Source organism: Mustela nivalis (assembly GCF_964662115.1).
Source record: "Mustela nivalis genome assembly, chromosome: 2".
In the NCBI taxonomy this organism is placed as follows: domain Eukaryota; kingdom Metazoa; phylum Chordata; class Mammalia; order Carnivora; family Mustelidae; genus Mustela; species Mustela nivalis.
In genome coordinates, this window is record NC_139021.1 from 172,799,805 (window position 1) to 172,813,733 (window position 13,929).

The window sequence follows — 13,929 nt, forward strand, 5'->3', positions numbered from 1 at the left end:
TGGCTTAATACCATATGTAACTCATTTGTACTAAAGTAGCAATTTTCTTCTAATGGTATGAAGTGAGCAGAGTTCAAGTCAAAGGGTCTGGAGGCCTGAGTTCAGGTGCCACTTCCAGCGCCAGCTGCGTAGCCCTGAACCGGGCATTTCATCACTCTGTGCCTCATTTGGCCATCAGTGAACAGGGGATACAATGAGCTTCCTGACCCACTTAAGCCAAAGATTATCAATGGGAAAGCATGTTTTTTAACCCTAGAGAGTGGATAAAGGCTAATTATTGGTAGTATTTCCAATAATAGAGCAATATTAATATAAACAATGCTTTCTCTGTTGCATGTTGCCTTTCCTCTATTTTGCCACTACCACTTTCAATTATTTTCATATTCTATAATGAATAGCAATATACATAAGTCTTCTGTGTCTCTATGAGCAAATTCTCAATTTGGTTATCCAAGGCATCAAAATAATTTTGGTTTGAGGATTGAACACAGTACCACCTCACTGACAATGTTGCTCTAAACTGATGCCATCCACAAGTCTTTGAGTCCCCCTTTCTATCTAACTGTGTTCCTTATTTGGCATTCCAGACAGTAGGCACACTAGCTGTTGGGTGAATGAATGAACGCTATTAAAGGATAGAAGCAAAGTCTTGAGTGCTCTGTGTTTTGTCAACTGCTCCCTACTTGACTTCAGACTTCTCACTTAGTGATGATGGTCATGGTGATGATGGTGGTGATGGTGATGGTGATGATGATGGTGATGATGATGGTGGTGATGGTGGTGATGGTGATGATGATGGCGGTGATGATAATGATGATGGTAATGATGACATTTTTGAGCTCTTAGGTACCAGGTACTTTTCGTAAGCACTTCACATTTAATCTTCACAATAACTTTGTCAAAAGAAAACAAAAGCTTGATTCACTATAATGGAAGTTCCATAGGATATCAAATCTTTTATGTCTTGTCTGTCTTATCCATTGCTAAACTCTTAGGGACTCAGTGCAGTGCCTGGCATATATAGTAGACACTCAAGAAATAATAGTTAAGTGAAGTGAATTGCCCTTCAAACACTTTCTTGATATTTGAGGACTTTGGAGTTTTCTGGACATTCATAATTTGATTGATTTCTTACTGGTAGTGGTAGTAACTGATTGTTTAATTATTAAAATTATTAATTACCTTTGTATAGGAATTTATAAATATTTTCACACATAATCTCATTTAATTTAAAGCAACCAATGACATTTTATTACTAGAAATCCTGAAATACAATGTCTCTACCTAATGGATAATAAAATATTACCAAAATAAAATAAAATATCTACCTAATGGAAAATAAAATATAATATTACCTATTGGAAAATAAAATGTTACCATAAAATAAAATATTACAGTATTACCATGGTTTGATTTTTCCAATGAATGATCAGAAAGCACTTTGATTAATTTAAAGATGATTAGGGCTTAAAATAAAGAATTATCACATATCAGATTCCTTTAAATGAAGGAAGAAAATACCAGGAAATATTTCCCCAGGTGGCTTAGGATGAGAGAATTCTCAATTGGAAATTTACTTAACAATGTGGAAGGGTAGCTATAAGGCTGATTCTTCTAATGTCTGTGACTCTTAAAAAAAAAAAAAATCACTGAATATTTTAAATGAATTAGTAAGATTTTTTACTATGTAATTAAAATTAGAACTGTTAACATCCAAAAGAAACTTTACTTGTTAAGAAAGCATGAGGATTTGCATTAAACCATGGCTTGAGATAGTAATGACCATGATTTACTCAACATATTCCAACCAATCAGAGAACAGTCCATATACAATTTAGGGAGAACTTAGCAATGTTACAGAAGGTGGCATCTGTGGTGCTGGGGTAGGATTATATTTCATAAAACTTGCACGGTGTGTCTTTAAATGAAATTTTAAAATATTATGATGTGTTAAAGGCCAAACAAAATTGTATAAGCAGAATACATTTACAATTTGTATTTAAACACTGACATCTCTAGTTGTCATTGGTTTTTAGTAGGTGAAGGGAAACATTTCTTTAAACTCTCAGACAAATATGACTAGTCCATTTGTCATTCCAGTGTTTTCAGTACTTGAAGCATTTCAATTTTGGTTCAACAATGTAACCTTTGGAGTTCTGCCTAATAATGACTTCAGTTGCACTGGCCTTCCAACAGATAAATTAAAATGGAAATGCATATTTTCTAATTATGCATCCAGCCCTAGTTGCATATTGGCAAGGATGGCCACACTGAATGTTAAATTAAGTCTGCACAATAGCTAGAGTCTAGGTAACATCAAAGTTTCCCAAAGTCACTTTCTTAATCATGTGAAGGATAGCCAGGACTCTGATCAGTAGTATGTAGCTGTATACAATCAGAGGGAAAACATTTAAACATCCCAGCATGGTATTTCCATTTAAATCTGATTACAGTGAAATAAAACTGTAGCCATTAAAGGTTTAGAAGAACTACAAATACAAGCCGTAAAAGAAGACAGATAGTAAATGAGGTAGTAAAACATTTCAGCAGGGCAAACAGTTTACAGCACTCATTCAAGTCGTCCTAAAGCAGACTGTGTAATTCACTGCAGACCCTGCACCATTCCCTGAGCTCCACTTAAACCTGCAATTAACCTTTCACGCCTAATGAAGCTGTTTTCCTGGAAAATTAAAATATATAGTGGTGCCTGCTTTTACACAGACTTGGGAGGGGAGCATTTCAAAATGAATGACTTTTCGGGGGCTTTGTTCAAATGTAAAATGGAAGTGCTATGTTTGTATATAAAGAGGATGTTCTTTCCAAGGCAATTTCACTTGATGTGCAGTATTTTATTACTGTACTTATTAATTGTTCTGCATAATTGTAAAAAAACACACATCAGTAATTTTATGATTACATTGTTACAGCCGGAGTCTACTAATACCATTCCACTTCCATTAGGAAAAACTAGAGTTTTACTAAAGATAACTCAATCCCTGATGTTTCTCCTTGGTGGCTTTCATTGCAAATTTAGCGGTTTAAAAAGATATATTTATTTACCATGTAAATATGTAGCTGTTAGTCATTTCTATTGTTTTTGTTTTGTTTTGTTTTGTTTTGTTTTTTAAGGGCATGTCTGCAGGTGTTTATTGAGAAACAAAGTTCTTAATTTTAAGAAGAAATGGTTGGAATTTTTTTTTCCCTTAAGAATCTGGGTAAAGGTCTGATTCTGGTATATCTTCTACTTACTTCCTAAATATCCATGGTAGCTCTTGGCATTCACACCAGTAACTGTTAAATAGTGCCCCTGTTCTGAAGGAAGTCTGCATGGTCCCAAAGGAGTCTGCTTTCTTCCCAGCTCACCAAGCCCCAAGTGACTGAGAACAGCTACCAGTGACATGCCACCTCTGTAAGAGCTAGTTTGACACACCATGAGGCTTTGGCAGGTGGAGTACGAAACAGAAGATGGTACCTTCTTTCTTATGAGGTTTATAATTCATATTTAAATAACCTAAATGTCATCGTGTCTGGTATTTAAAAACTAGAAGTGCAAAAAGGTAAAGCTTATAATAAATATTTAAACCCCAGCGTTTTTATTGAATCTCCCGGCATATTTTGATGTAAATTCTGCAGCCCGCCGCGTCTGTGCATCATCTTGACACGGTAAATGAAATTCCTTTGGACCACCAGTCTAAAATAATGAATTGTTCCCCCGGTTAATTGTATTGCTTTGATAACAAGGAACTATGCTAGGCCCAGAGAACACAATAAGTGGATTTCATCAGATGATTTGTGTGACGTTTTGAAAAATGATCTTCTGGAGTGACCTGATTTTAATGGAACTCAAACCCTGGGCAGCACGCACCGCTGCATGGCGTCCTGTTGGCCAGAAGCGCTTCCACTAGGGGCACCAGGAGTGGGGGGTCGGCACCTGGAAACCTCTCCCTGGGCACAGATTTCCCAGGGAACTCTAAACAAGGAGAAAGGGTTTGCCTCAAAGAGCAATGTGGATGAATTATTTTTAAGTTGTTTTTATTTATTGATGCATTGAAAAAAAAAAACAACAACCTAGGAAAGATCTCAAGCTACCTTTATCTCTTCATCACCCTACTGAAAATAAACCAAGACTAAAGAAATAACAAGCAAGGCTATTTATTCAGAACTTGCTCCATCAAGGGAATCACCCAACATTCAGTGCTTGCATTTCGACAGACGCTTAAAAATAGGCAAGTGTGTGGGATATAGTGGGAAAAAGAGAGGACTTCAAGCATGCCCTGATTGGAAGCTATTGGCACAGGAAAGCTAGAGTCAGGTTAACTAAACATGGGGCATCCTAGATGATTGGTTAGGGGTCCATATTTGCCCTTCTTGGTTGGCCCTAAGTTGGAAGCTTGGACAAAAATTAGGGAAGTTGTCAGTTATTAATGAAGTTTGGTAGGTGGGACCTGTTGTTACCGGGTAATCATTTCACCTCCTGGATTGTTACCAGAGATAGCAGGCTGACTTCCCGCAAACCTGCCACGGCAGGCGGGCTTCCTAGTCTGGTTATTGTAGATAGGGGTTGGTTTCCTGAGCAGGTTGCTGCTTTTGTGGGCCAGAGTCGTGTTATTGCCTGGTGATTGCCTGTTTATATAGTCAGTCTCCCACCAGCATACACATGTTTCATGCAAGGAGAGGGCAGAAATACTGGTTTTCTTAAAGAGCTACTGACAACTTTTCTTTATACCAACTAAGATTCCCTACAATAGAGTATACTGAAGGGCAAGGATAGAAACTAGTTTGACTTCTCAACCTCTCTCCCTTTTTTAAAGGGACTTCCACATACTAGACACTTCGGGAAGACTGGGACCTGTTTCCTCATATTTACTCCTCTGTTCAGGCTTCTTGAAGGTTGAATGAGGACCTAGCAATTTCTGGGTTGTTGTGTTAGAGTTCTCCACAGAGTACAATATAAAGAAGTGCAAAAATGGTAATAAAAACTTACGTCCAATAATTTGATTCAGAATGCATGCAGTTGTTCTGATCATTATGCTGTTCTTAATTAAATTATAAGATTATTTTAAAAGGATAACTCATGAGATGCTACAGCTGTGTAGTCCTGTAAAGGATCCAAGTTTAAATCTAAACAAAAACTTGGTTTGGCCCTTCCAGAGGATGAGAGCCGGTCATGCGCCCCCTGGAGCCTCCTCTCAGGGTACATGTGGGGGACACTCAACATCACTGTAGGAATTCAAGGTTCCTACATGCATGTGCCATTTATGCAGAATCTGTAAATGTAGTTGATAGTTCTATTTCCATAGGAAAGAACAAAAATTCGCCAAATTAAAAATGAGCATGATTTGTGATTTTATTTGTAAATCAAGGACTGAAATATGGTTTGTGATTTATTATTTTCAATGGAATGTGTTTTCAAACTTACAAATCATTAGCAAACCCAGGATATGAGAGACACGACTTTAATTTGGCTTCGGACTTCCAATAGCCTGGATTGCAAAGGTACAGTGGCAGTTTTAGATTAGCAAGGAATTTCCTGTTTGGGCAACTCAAACTGCTTCTCTCCTGACATTATATCTTCTGTGAGGAAAATCACATTTGCAGCCACATGTAAATGGAAGAGTATTGTGTTTCAGAGCTCGTTTGGACTGGGTCATGCAGTAGTTTAATGAATAACATGATTTCATATTTAGAAGCTGTGATCATTGCAATTACTGTAAGTGGTCTCTGTCTACATTAGAAGAGACATATATTCTTTGTCATATTTGGCTGTCTCTGGAAAAGATGGTGCCAGGAATGAAGTAACAGAAGGTTGTGAATTATGACAGAAGGATGCCAAGAGATCTGTGGAAACTTAAGGTCTGCCTGTACTGAATTTTTTGTTAGCACAACCCTGGCCTGTGAGTCTTTTTAACAACAACAAAACATGTGCTTCAGCTCCCTCCCTTGAAGAAATAACAAAATCATTATTTCCTACAGCAGAAATATCTGTGTGGACACTTCAGAAGTTCCTACATATTCTTCAGAGGTCAAGAAAGCAATATTTATTTAAACTCTGAACCTTTAAACTTGCGTTATCTCTAAGCAATTCAGAATGTTTATTTAATGTCCTGAAAGAGCAGGGTATTTAACAGCAGCCCTTAAAAGGCAAATATCTAAGATTATCAGCCTAGGCAGTGATTACTGTAACTTTTTAATCCTTTCCCTCCCTAGCTTTGTTAATTTCTTCTTCTCCACAAATACCTTCTCTTCTATTTTCACATGTACATAAAAACTCCTTTTTCCTTTGAAAAATGTATGTCCTCAGATGATCCTCTGTATTTGCATATATCTCATCTGACCTGTTGCTTTTCCTGTGTACCAACTCAACTCTTTGCAGTGCCAAACGGCTTGAACATGGAGGCTTTATGTGTTCTCACTTTTCCTCTCTCCCCATTCCCTGCTTAACTGTCAGACTTCCCTCCTCAGTTAGGTATGGACATGACTCAAACATCATCCAGATCTTCTTCGAGGAAATCTAATGTCCTTGCATCCAGCCTCAGTGCTGGCCCATTTGGAACTCTCTGCAGACTCCTTGAACGTGGCGTCCCTTGACTTCTACAGTCGTGCACTAGACTGGTGGACCCTCCTCTTACACTACCTGTTTCCCTCTATTGGCATTTCTTTCTATTCATAGACCTCTGGAGTTCTGTTCTTGCCCGATCACATTTGAGACCTACCTAGAGAATACTACCCACATGGAGTCAATTATGGAGTAAAATAATTATGACCCACATGCAGTCAATTATGGAGTAAAATAACTCAGTGGCATCTTGCATAACTTCAGATCCAAAGTGAGACCTTCTTCTAAGAGCAGTGCATTGAGGAGATGTCTGTAGGGCTCAGGGCTTGGTTCAGGTCAACCCAGGGTCAAGTCTTCAAGACCTGGGAGATGGGAAAATGAACCAAAAGTCCTTTAGTCACCCCTTAAACCAAGCAGGCTGGTCTCTTGGTTTAATATGGTGACTTGGCACATTTTGTTTTTCTCAAGAATTATATGAAACTAACTTAATAGAAACTAAAATGTTTCACGTATAGCTATGACAAACCGGAGTATCTGGCTGGACCATTGCTTGTACAAATTTAGGAAAGTCTTTACTATCCATGAACATCGTACCAAATGTTCTTGTCAATTAATAGACAAAATTATGTAACAAAACAATACTCTTTAAATTACCAAAGATAACTAGAGATTCATTTTTGTGCTGATAGTCTGCTGATAATACTCAGAATTTATTCTTATTTTTAAGAAATATCAAGCTGTCTTTCTTCCATGTCTACTTGTCCATAACACAACTCTGTGCCTGGGTGCTTTCTTACTTCTTAAAAGCACTTGAAAAAAAGGAATGAAAAGACAGGCCACAGATTTGGAGAAAATATTTGCAAAACACATATCTGATAAAGGACTAGTATCTAAAATGTTAATTAACTCTTAAAACTCAACAATAAGAAAACAAACTGTTCAATAAAAAAGGGTAAAAGATCTGAGCAGACACCTCACCAAAAAAAAATGTGCATCTGACAAATAAGCAAATGAAAAAGATGCTTAACATCTTATGTTATTATGGAATTGCAAATGAAAACAACCATGAGATATAGTTACGTTCCTATCAGAATGCTAAAATCCCACACACCACCACCACCACATGCTGACAGAGACGCTGTCAAATGCTGGTGGGAATGCAAAATAGTATAGCTCCTGTGCAAGATAGGTAATTTCTTTCAAACCTAAAAGCCAGGCTCACCACATGATCTGATGATCATGCTCCTAGGTATTTGTGAATTGGAAACTTACATCTACATTAAAACTTGCACATAGGTATTTACGCTTGCCTTATTTATAATTCCCCAAAATTGGATGCAGTCAAAATATCCTTCAATAAGGGGACAGACAAACAAACTGTGGAATGGAATATAAATTCCATTGTATGGAATATTATCCCAAAAAGAAATGAGCCATTGAACCAAAAAAGATGTGATGGACCCTAAAGGCATATTGTTAAGTGAAATAAGACCATCTAAAAAGGCTATGCACAATGATTCCAACCATATGACGTTCTGGACAAGGCAAAACTACAGAGACTTTTAAAAAAAGATCAGTGATTATCAGAGGCTCATGGGAAGGGGAGGGATAAACTGGGAAAGCACAGGGGATTTTTAAGGCAGTGAGTCTACTCTGTGTGATACTCTAATGTTGAATATATGATATTATGCATTTGTCCAAACCCTTAGAATGTACAATACAAAGAGTGAACCCAAAGAGTAAACTATGGACTTTCGTTGATAATCATGTATCAGTACTAGCTCAATTTTTCTTTAAACCTAAAACTGCTCAAAATTTCTAGAAAAAAAATATTAATACAATGGCTTTTTATTCTATACACATAAACATAATAGTAACACTGAAAATTCTGTGTACAGCTAAAACAAACTTGTGTTCAGACGTGGGAACTAAGGTGTGGGGTCCTGTCCACAGCTGGTTGTAATGTCTTTGTCACACACACTGAATTTGACCATCTGAAGTCAGAGTCAATTAACTGTTAGATTCTTGTTCTTCTTCCTGTGTCACATTCATATGTCTCAATTGAGAAACATTTTAAGTAAAGGGCAAGCTACATGCTAACTTCCAATAAACAGTGAAATGTTTGATGACTAAATATAAAACAATAAAAAACAGGGTGCTAAAATACCACTGTCACTCTCCCAGAAATGTCTAACTAAATATTTGAATGATTTTCTCCTCTTCTTACAGGCCTTGCAATTGCCAGTGCCCTAATAGATATTTCACAACAGAAGCCTTCAGATAGTAAAGACAAGACTTCGGGAGTCCGAAATCGAAAACACCACCTCTCAACACGTCAGGGAACTTGTGTCTGAGAAACAGAAGCTGCTTCTGGATATTCCGAAATGTTTCGATTTTGTAAAATGACTTCCATTAAGGCTGGTCTGTGGCCTCAGTTTTTATGGAGGCGAATCTCCGTATGGTCCCAGGGCTCACGTACAGTTCCCTCCGAATGGGCAATGACCCGAGTGACCAGAGAATGTTCGTGACTTTTATGAAAGTAACAGTATTGATGGTCACGGACGATAAAGTCAGTTTTTACGACTCTCTTAGGCTTATCGTAGATAACATTAAATTACGCTGGAAAAAGATGTATATTGTTTCTTAATGCAGATGAAAATATGTAATTCATATAAACCAAACTGTTTATATACCAAGACTTTAAAGAAAGACATTTTATAATGCCTGGATGATGAGAATTGTACAGTTTTTGCCTCATAAGCAAACTTAAATCACTTGTATATGAACAGGAAATGAGCAAATTACAATGGCTTTAAATGCTGTTTTATCTCACTGTAAATGTAAAAGCAAGATTTTGGATTAGTAGGGTGTAGGTAGTATATTTAAATATTCCACATGACCATATCATGTCTACACTCGGTTTGAGAATGTGACTATTTTCCATCTAACAGGAACGCAGACCACAACTGGTCACATTTGGATGGACGGCGTGTGCAACTTCACAGGAGGTTTATTAGAATTCTGAGTGAAAAGGACATTCCTGTCATCCACGCCAACTGCCTAACTCATTATCAGAGCTGATAGAGCATGGAAAAACCTGTCCAGCAATCAATGTTTCCCCTCCTTCCAAAAACCCTCCGATACCGAAACTGGAGAGAGCTGAAATGGTTATTTTAGTGTGTGCAAGCCTCAGCTCTACTGTGGTGATTTTTTTAATTGGTTAGGAATCATTGGATCAGACCTAAATGATCCATCTGCATTTTGTAAGAACGGACCATCTTCTGTTGGCCTTCCTCTCCTAGCTGCTCGATTTTTATCTATGCTTTGCAGATATTATGAAAAGTATTTTAGAGGTGACACCTCCCAAGTTTTAATGTGATTCAGGTCCCTTCCCGCCATCAAGTCGATGTCTACAGTATCCTTATTTCTAACGTGGACACGTTAATGTCACGAGAGGAAGTTTCTGGTTTAGAAAATAAGTTCATCACGGCCCACATTGACCATATTCTTAACGATTCACAAATCTGCATCATGGCAGAAAGGAAAAATGATTTCAAAGCGCTTTCACTCTGGGACATAGAATCCTTGGTGTCCTCATTTGGACACCAGTTCGCTAGAACTCAGTAGCATCAACAGATCTCCTTTGAAATGTTTTCTCCACCTCAGGGGGACAACAGGATATGTGTAGAAAGCAGTGACAGAGATATCCAAAGCTGCCTCATACAACACAGCTTCGTTCACTATGAAAGTCATTTCAATATAATTGAGGTTTAGTACTATCTATGTACTTTTCACGTTCTTTGGATTTCTGGAAGGTAAACCACTTTACTGTTTACAGCTGATGGATGCATAGTTCCTTGCATGCTGTGATCGTGCAGTAGCAGAATATGACCCTATTGTGATACTCAATGTTTATTTCATGATGCCATTTATCCATAGCTTCATCCGATGAGGACTGAATGTAATATAGAAGAGGAATGACCATACAATAGGTAGTTGCATCGTATATACGATTGCTAGGTTGCATCGAGCCATGACTATCATTGTTTTGATAATTAGGCACTTGCTAATTATAGTATATATTCTTTATGTTGGCATGATAATTTTGCTATTTTCTATGCATTAAAAATAAGACTAATTCTTAGAATAATTCATCTATAGCCTGTGGGTTTTTTGGGAGAGGGGGCGGGAGTGGAACTGGTTGTTTTTGCCTCCCTGTGATGTTTTCTCTCTCAAAAAAAAAAAAAAAAAAGAAGTGAGCAAAGTTTGTAAATGTCTCCTAAAAACAATCAAGTAATTTTATTAGCTTCTTTTTGGACCCTTTAAATGTTGATTTTTTTCTCCTGGAGAAATAAATTGACAAAACTGGTGACTACAAAAATATAATCATTTAAAAATAAAACGATTGCCCGATTTGTTTTGATTCTCGAATGACTATCATGAGGGAGGCTTATATAACAAAAACACAAAAGCATAGAGAGTTGTAGGTAAGATCTATTTCAGCCGTCCTTTTGGAGAGGCCAAGCAAACAGTATTACTATGAAAAAATTGCCAAGCTTCATCCATCTCGAATCCCACTAGGTTCCTAACACTTGAAAATTTGAATTTTAGAGAACAACAGGACATCATGCAATGTGAAGTTAAAGTCATACTGTATCTTTCCGGGCCAAATATTGCTAACTCCATGACTAATTATGCAACATCTTCTCAAATTATCAAAGCTTTTTACTGGCAGTAAAATTCTTCACCCTCAGGTGAAATGGATTGAAAAGACCTTAGGGATTCTCACTTTGAATCTGTGTCACGTTCTTTTTGTCCCCATACCCCAAACACTTGAAATTTAGATGCCCCCCCCTTTTTTTTTACTTTTTAAATTCAATCCACACATACACATACAGATCCTCTTCCAGAAGTATACAGTGAAATGACTGATTGTCTTGAAAACTTTATCTTTGTGGAATTCTGTACCTTTCAGTTTAGGATAACTTTGAAACGTCCTTTAGATTTTAGGATTTCTTATTCTTCCAAGTATTAAAAATTTTTGTTAAATAGAATGGAGTTTTAAAAATTTCCCTGGGCACGGGGTTGGGGAGTAGGGGGCAGGTGGTGCCTGGATGGCTCAGTCGGTTAAGTGTCAGACTCTTGGTTTCAGCTCAGGTCATGATCTCAGGGTCATGAGATCGAGTCTTGTTCCGGTTGGGAGCTCAGTAAGGAGTCCGCTTGAGGTTCTCTCTCCCTCTCCCTCGACCCCTCCTGCTCGTACTCCCTCTAAAATAAATAAATAAAATTAAAAATCTGCCTGGGGACAATATTTGGCCAACTAGAGAATCTTGTTGAGGAGATGGACATCCTCAGAGGTCAACTTAATACATTTTAAGGAGACTGGGATTTTCATAATCACTTTTGAGTGGAAATTTATTTCAGTGACACACGTCGAAGGAAAGAGTATGCCACATACTACTGTGTTCAAATAGGACACATTTCAACATGGAATAAATACTTGCAGTACCCCCAAAGAACACATTTTTGGGGAGTTTTGTCAGACAGTGGTCATTGTATGGCTATGGTCCTGCTGCAGAGTCCCTTAGAGTGTAGACCAGCAGACATGCCTGGGAACAGATGCTGGAACCAGCTTCGAGCTGCGTGGTGACCTCTAGAAGCATCCAGACTTTGCATCTGTGAATAGAGGTGTGGAGCTGCTGTGAGCTTAGAGGGTAATGAACATAAACCTCCCACAGCAGGTTCTCCATGCAGTATAGCTGGTCTTGACCATCCTGGGGCTACCAGGCCACTCCTTTTCTACTACCTGTTATATGAATCTGTCTGTTAATTTTTCATCCATCTTGTACCATAGCTGAAGATCAAGTAGGTTTTTGTAGGTAAAAGTTTCATAACAATCTTCAGTTCCTCTATTTCTAGGACATAGAAATTTCTTAAAAAAACTACTTTGATGGTTGAGTCCTTAGAAGTTTTGACTCTTTCAAAATACATACAGCTTTAGTATTTCTTAAATGACTGTTTGATGACCTTCAGGCAGGAACAGTAATTGTCACTTCCATTCAAGTAAGGCCAGAAGAAACCAGTCCTTACATTTGGTTGGCGTACATGGTACAACTTTTTGTCATGAAACATAAAATGATGACTGGAGTGTTTTATATGAAAGGTTTTAAAAAATTAAAATTGACCAAATGAATGAATTCTCCCACATACACTGAAGAACAAGTCAACTTCCAAAGCCCATTTGCCATTTTACTAGAGTGAGTTCAGAACTTACTCAGTCATAAGAACTCCCCGCCTTCGTACAGATTCCTACTTCTGCCTCTAGAGATTAAGATTCAGAAGGACTGGATCAGACCCTGGAGATTTATATGCTCAATAAGCAGCTTAGTGATTCTTACCACGCGGCAAACGAGGGAGACACTGTGCTGGGCCAAAGAGCTCCCTTTATCTACAGTGAGAAGAATTTCTTTAAGTAACAAAGTTATCGCTCTAATTCAAAATGCTTTAAATGATTTTCCAGGGAATAGAAGCCCTTGGGTTGGTGTTACAGCAGCATTTTCACCACAGTATCCCTTTAACAGTGGGGTGTTATCAAATTTCTAAAATTAAGACTTACCACCATATCAATATACACATCCACAGGTGTGCACGGCAGTGTTAGCGCAGATTGGGTGGAAGTTCCAACCTGCTTTAAAAAGTCCACATTTTCTGCCACAGTGTGCTGTGAATCAGGAGTTGAATTACTGGAATAAAAGCACTGGATGCTCCAAGCGCCACTGCTAAACACAGTTTTGTTTTGTTTTGTTTTGTTTGTCCCCCTCCAAAACCGCACAGGAAAAGCACTGAGCCCCTGAGAGGGCAGCCCCTCTGCCATGGAAGACTTGCTTGGAACCTTTGTGGTCTTGAACTCCACGTGCAAAATACCTGTTTCTCTCTTTCCCTCTTCACCTGATTTTCACTGGTCTTTTCTATGCATTCTCTCCGAATGGCATCCCGAACACTTGGAATGTTCCTGACAATGGAAGCAACACGCACAAGAGCCTCAGTGGCCAGGATTTCAGCTCTCCGGCCCAGCCCTGTGTGCTGTGTGTACAAACACTGTTCTTACAGTAACAATCCACTTTCAGAGACTGGTACCGCCATGGCAGAGTTGAGCGGTTTTCTAAGAAGTCTGCTTGTTCTTTGGCAAGCTTTAGGTTTCATTCCCCAGAGGCCATCTCTGTCCTTGCTCTATGTTCGTGCCCCTGCTCTGCTGGGCCTCAGAATGGAATTACTGAAAAGGAGCTGCCAAGGAGGAGCCAAACATCTCACCTGTGTGTGGCCCCCACAGGGGACCCAAGCACCCATGACCACTCTTGGGCTCAGGGTCTTGG

At 38.4% G+C, this 13,929-nt stretch overlaps 1 protein-coding gene across 1 annotated transcript in view; it reads left to right on the forward strand.

Moving 5' to 3' along the window:
* The window catches only part of ATRNL1 (attractin like 1), an 815,229-nt gene extending 804,399 nt beyond the window's left edge, over positions 1 to 10,830 (forward strand). The window contains exon 29 of the mRNA XM_082721456.1: positions 8,786 to 10,830. Within this exon, the coding sequence (XP_082577582.1) occupies positions 8,786 to 8,910 (125 nt within the window). The 3' untranslated portion in view covers positions 8,911 to 10,830. The remainder of the gene's footprint in view (positions 1 to 8,785) is intronic.
* Positions 10,831 to 13,929: the final 3,099 nt, after the last annotated feature.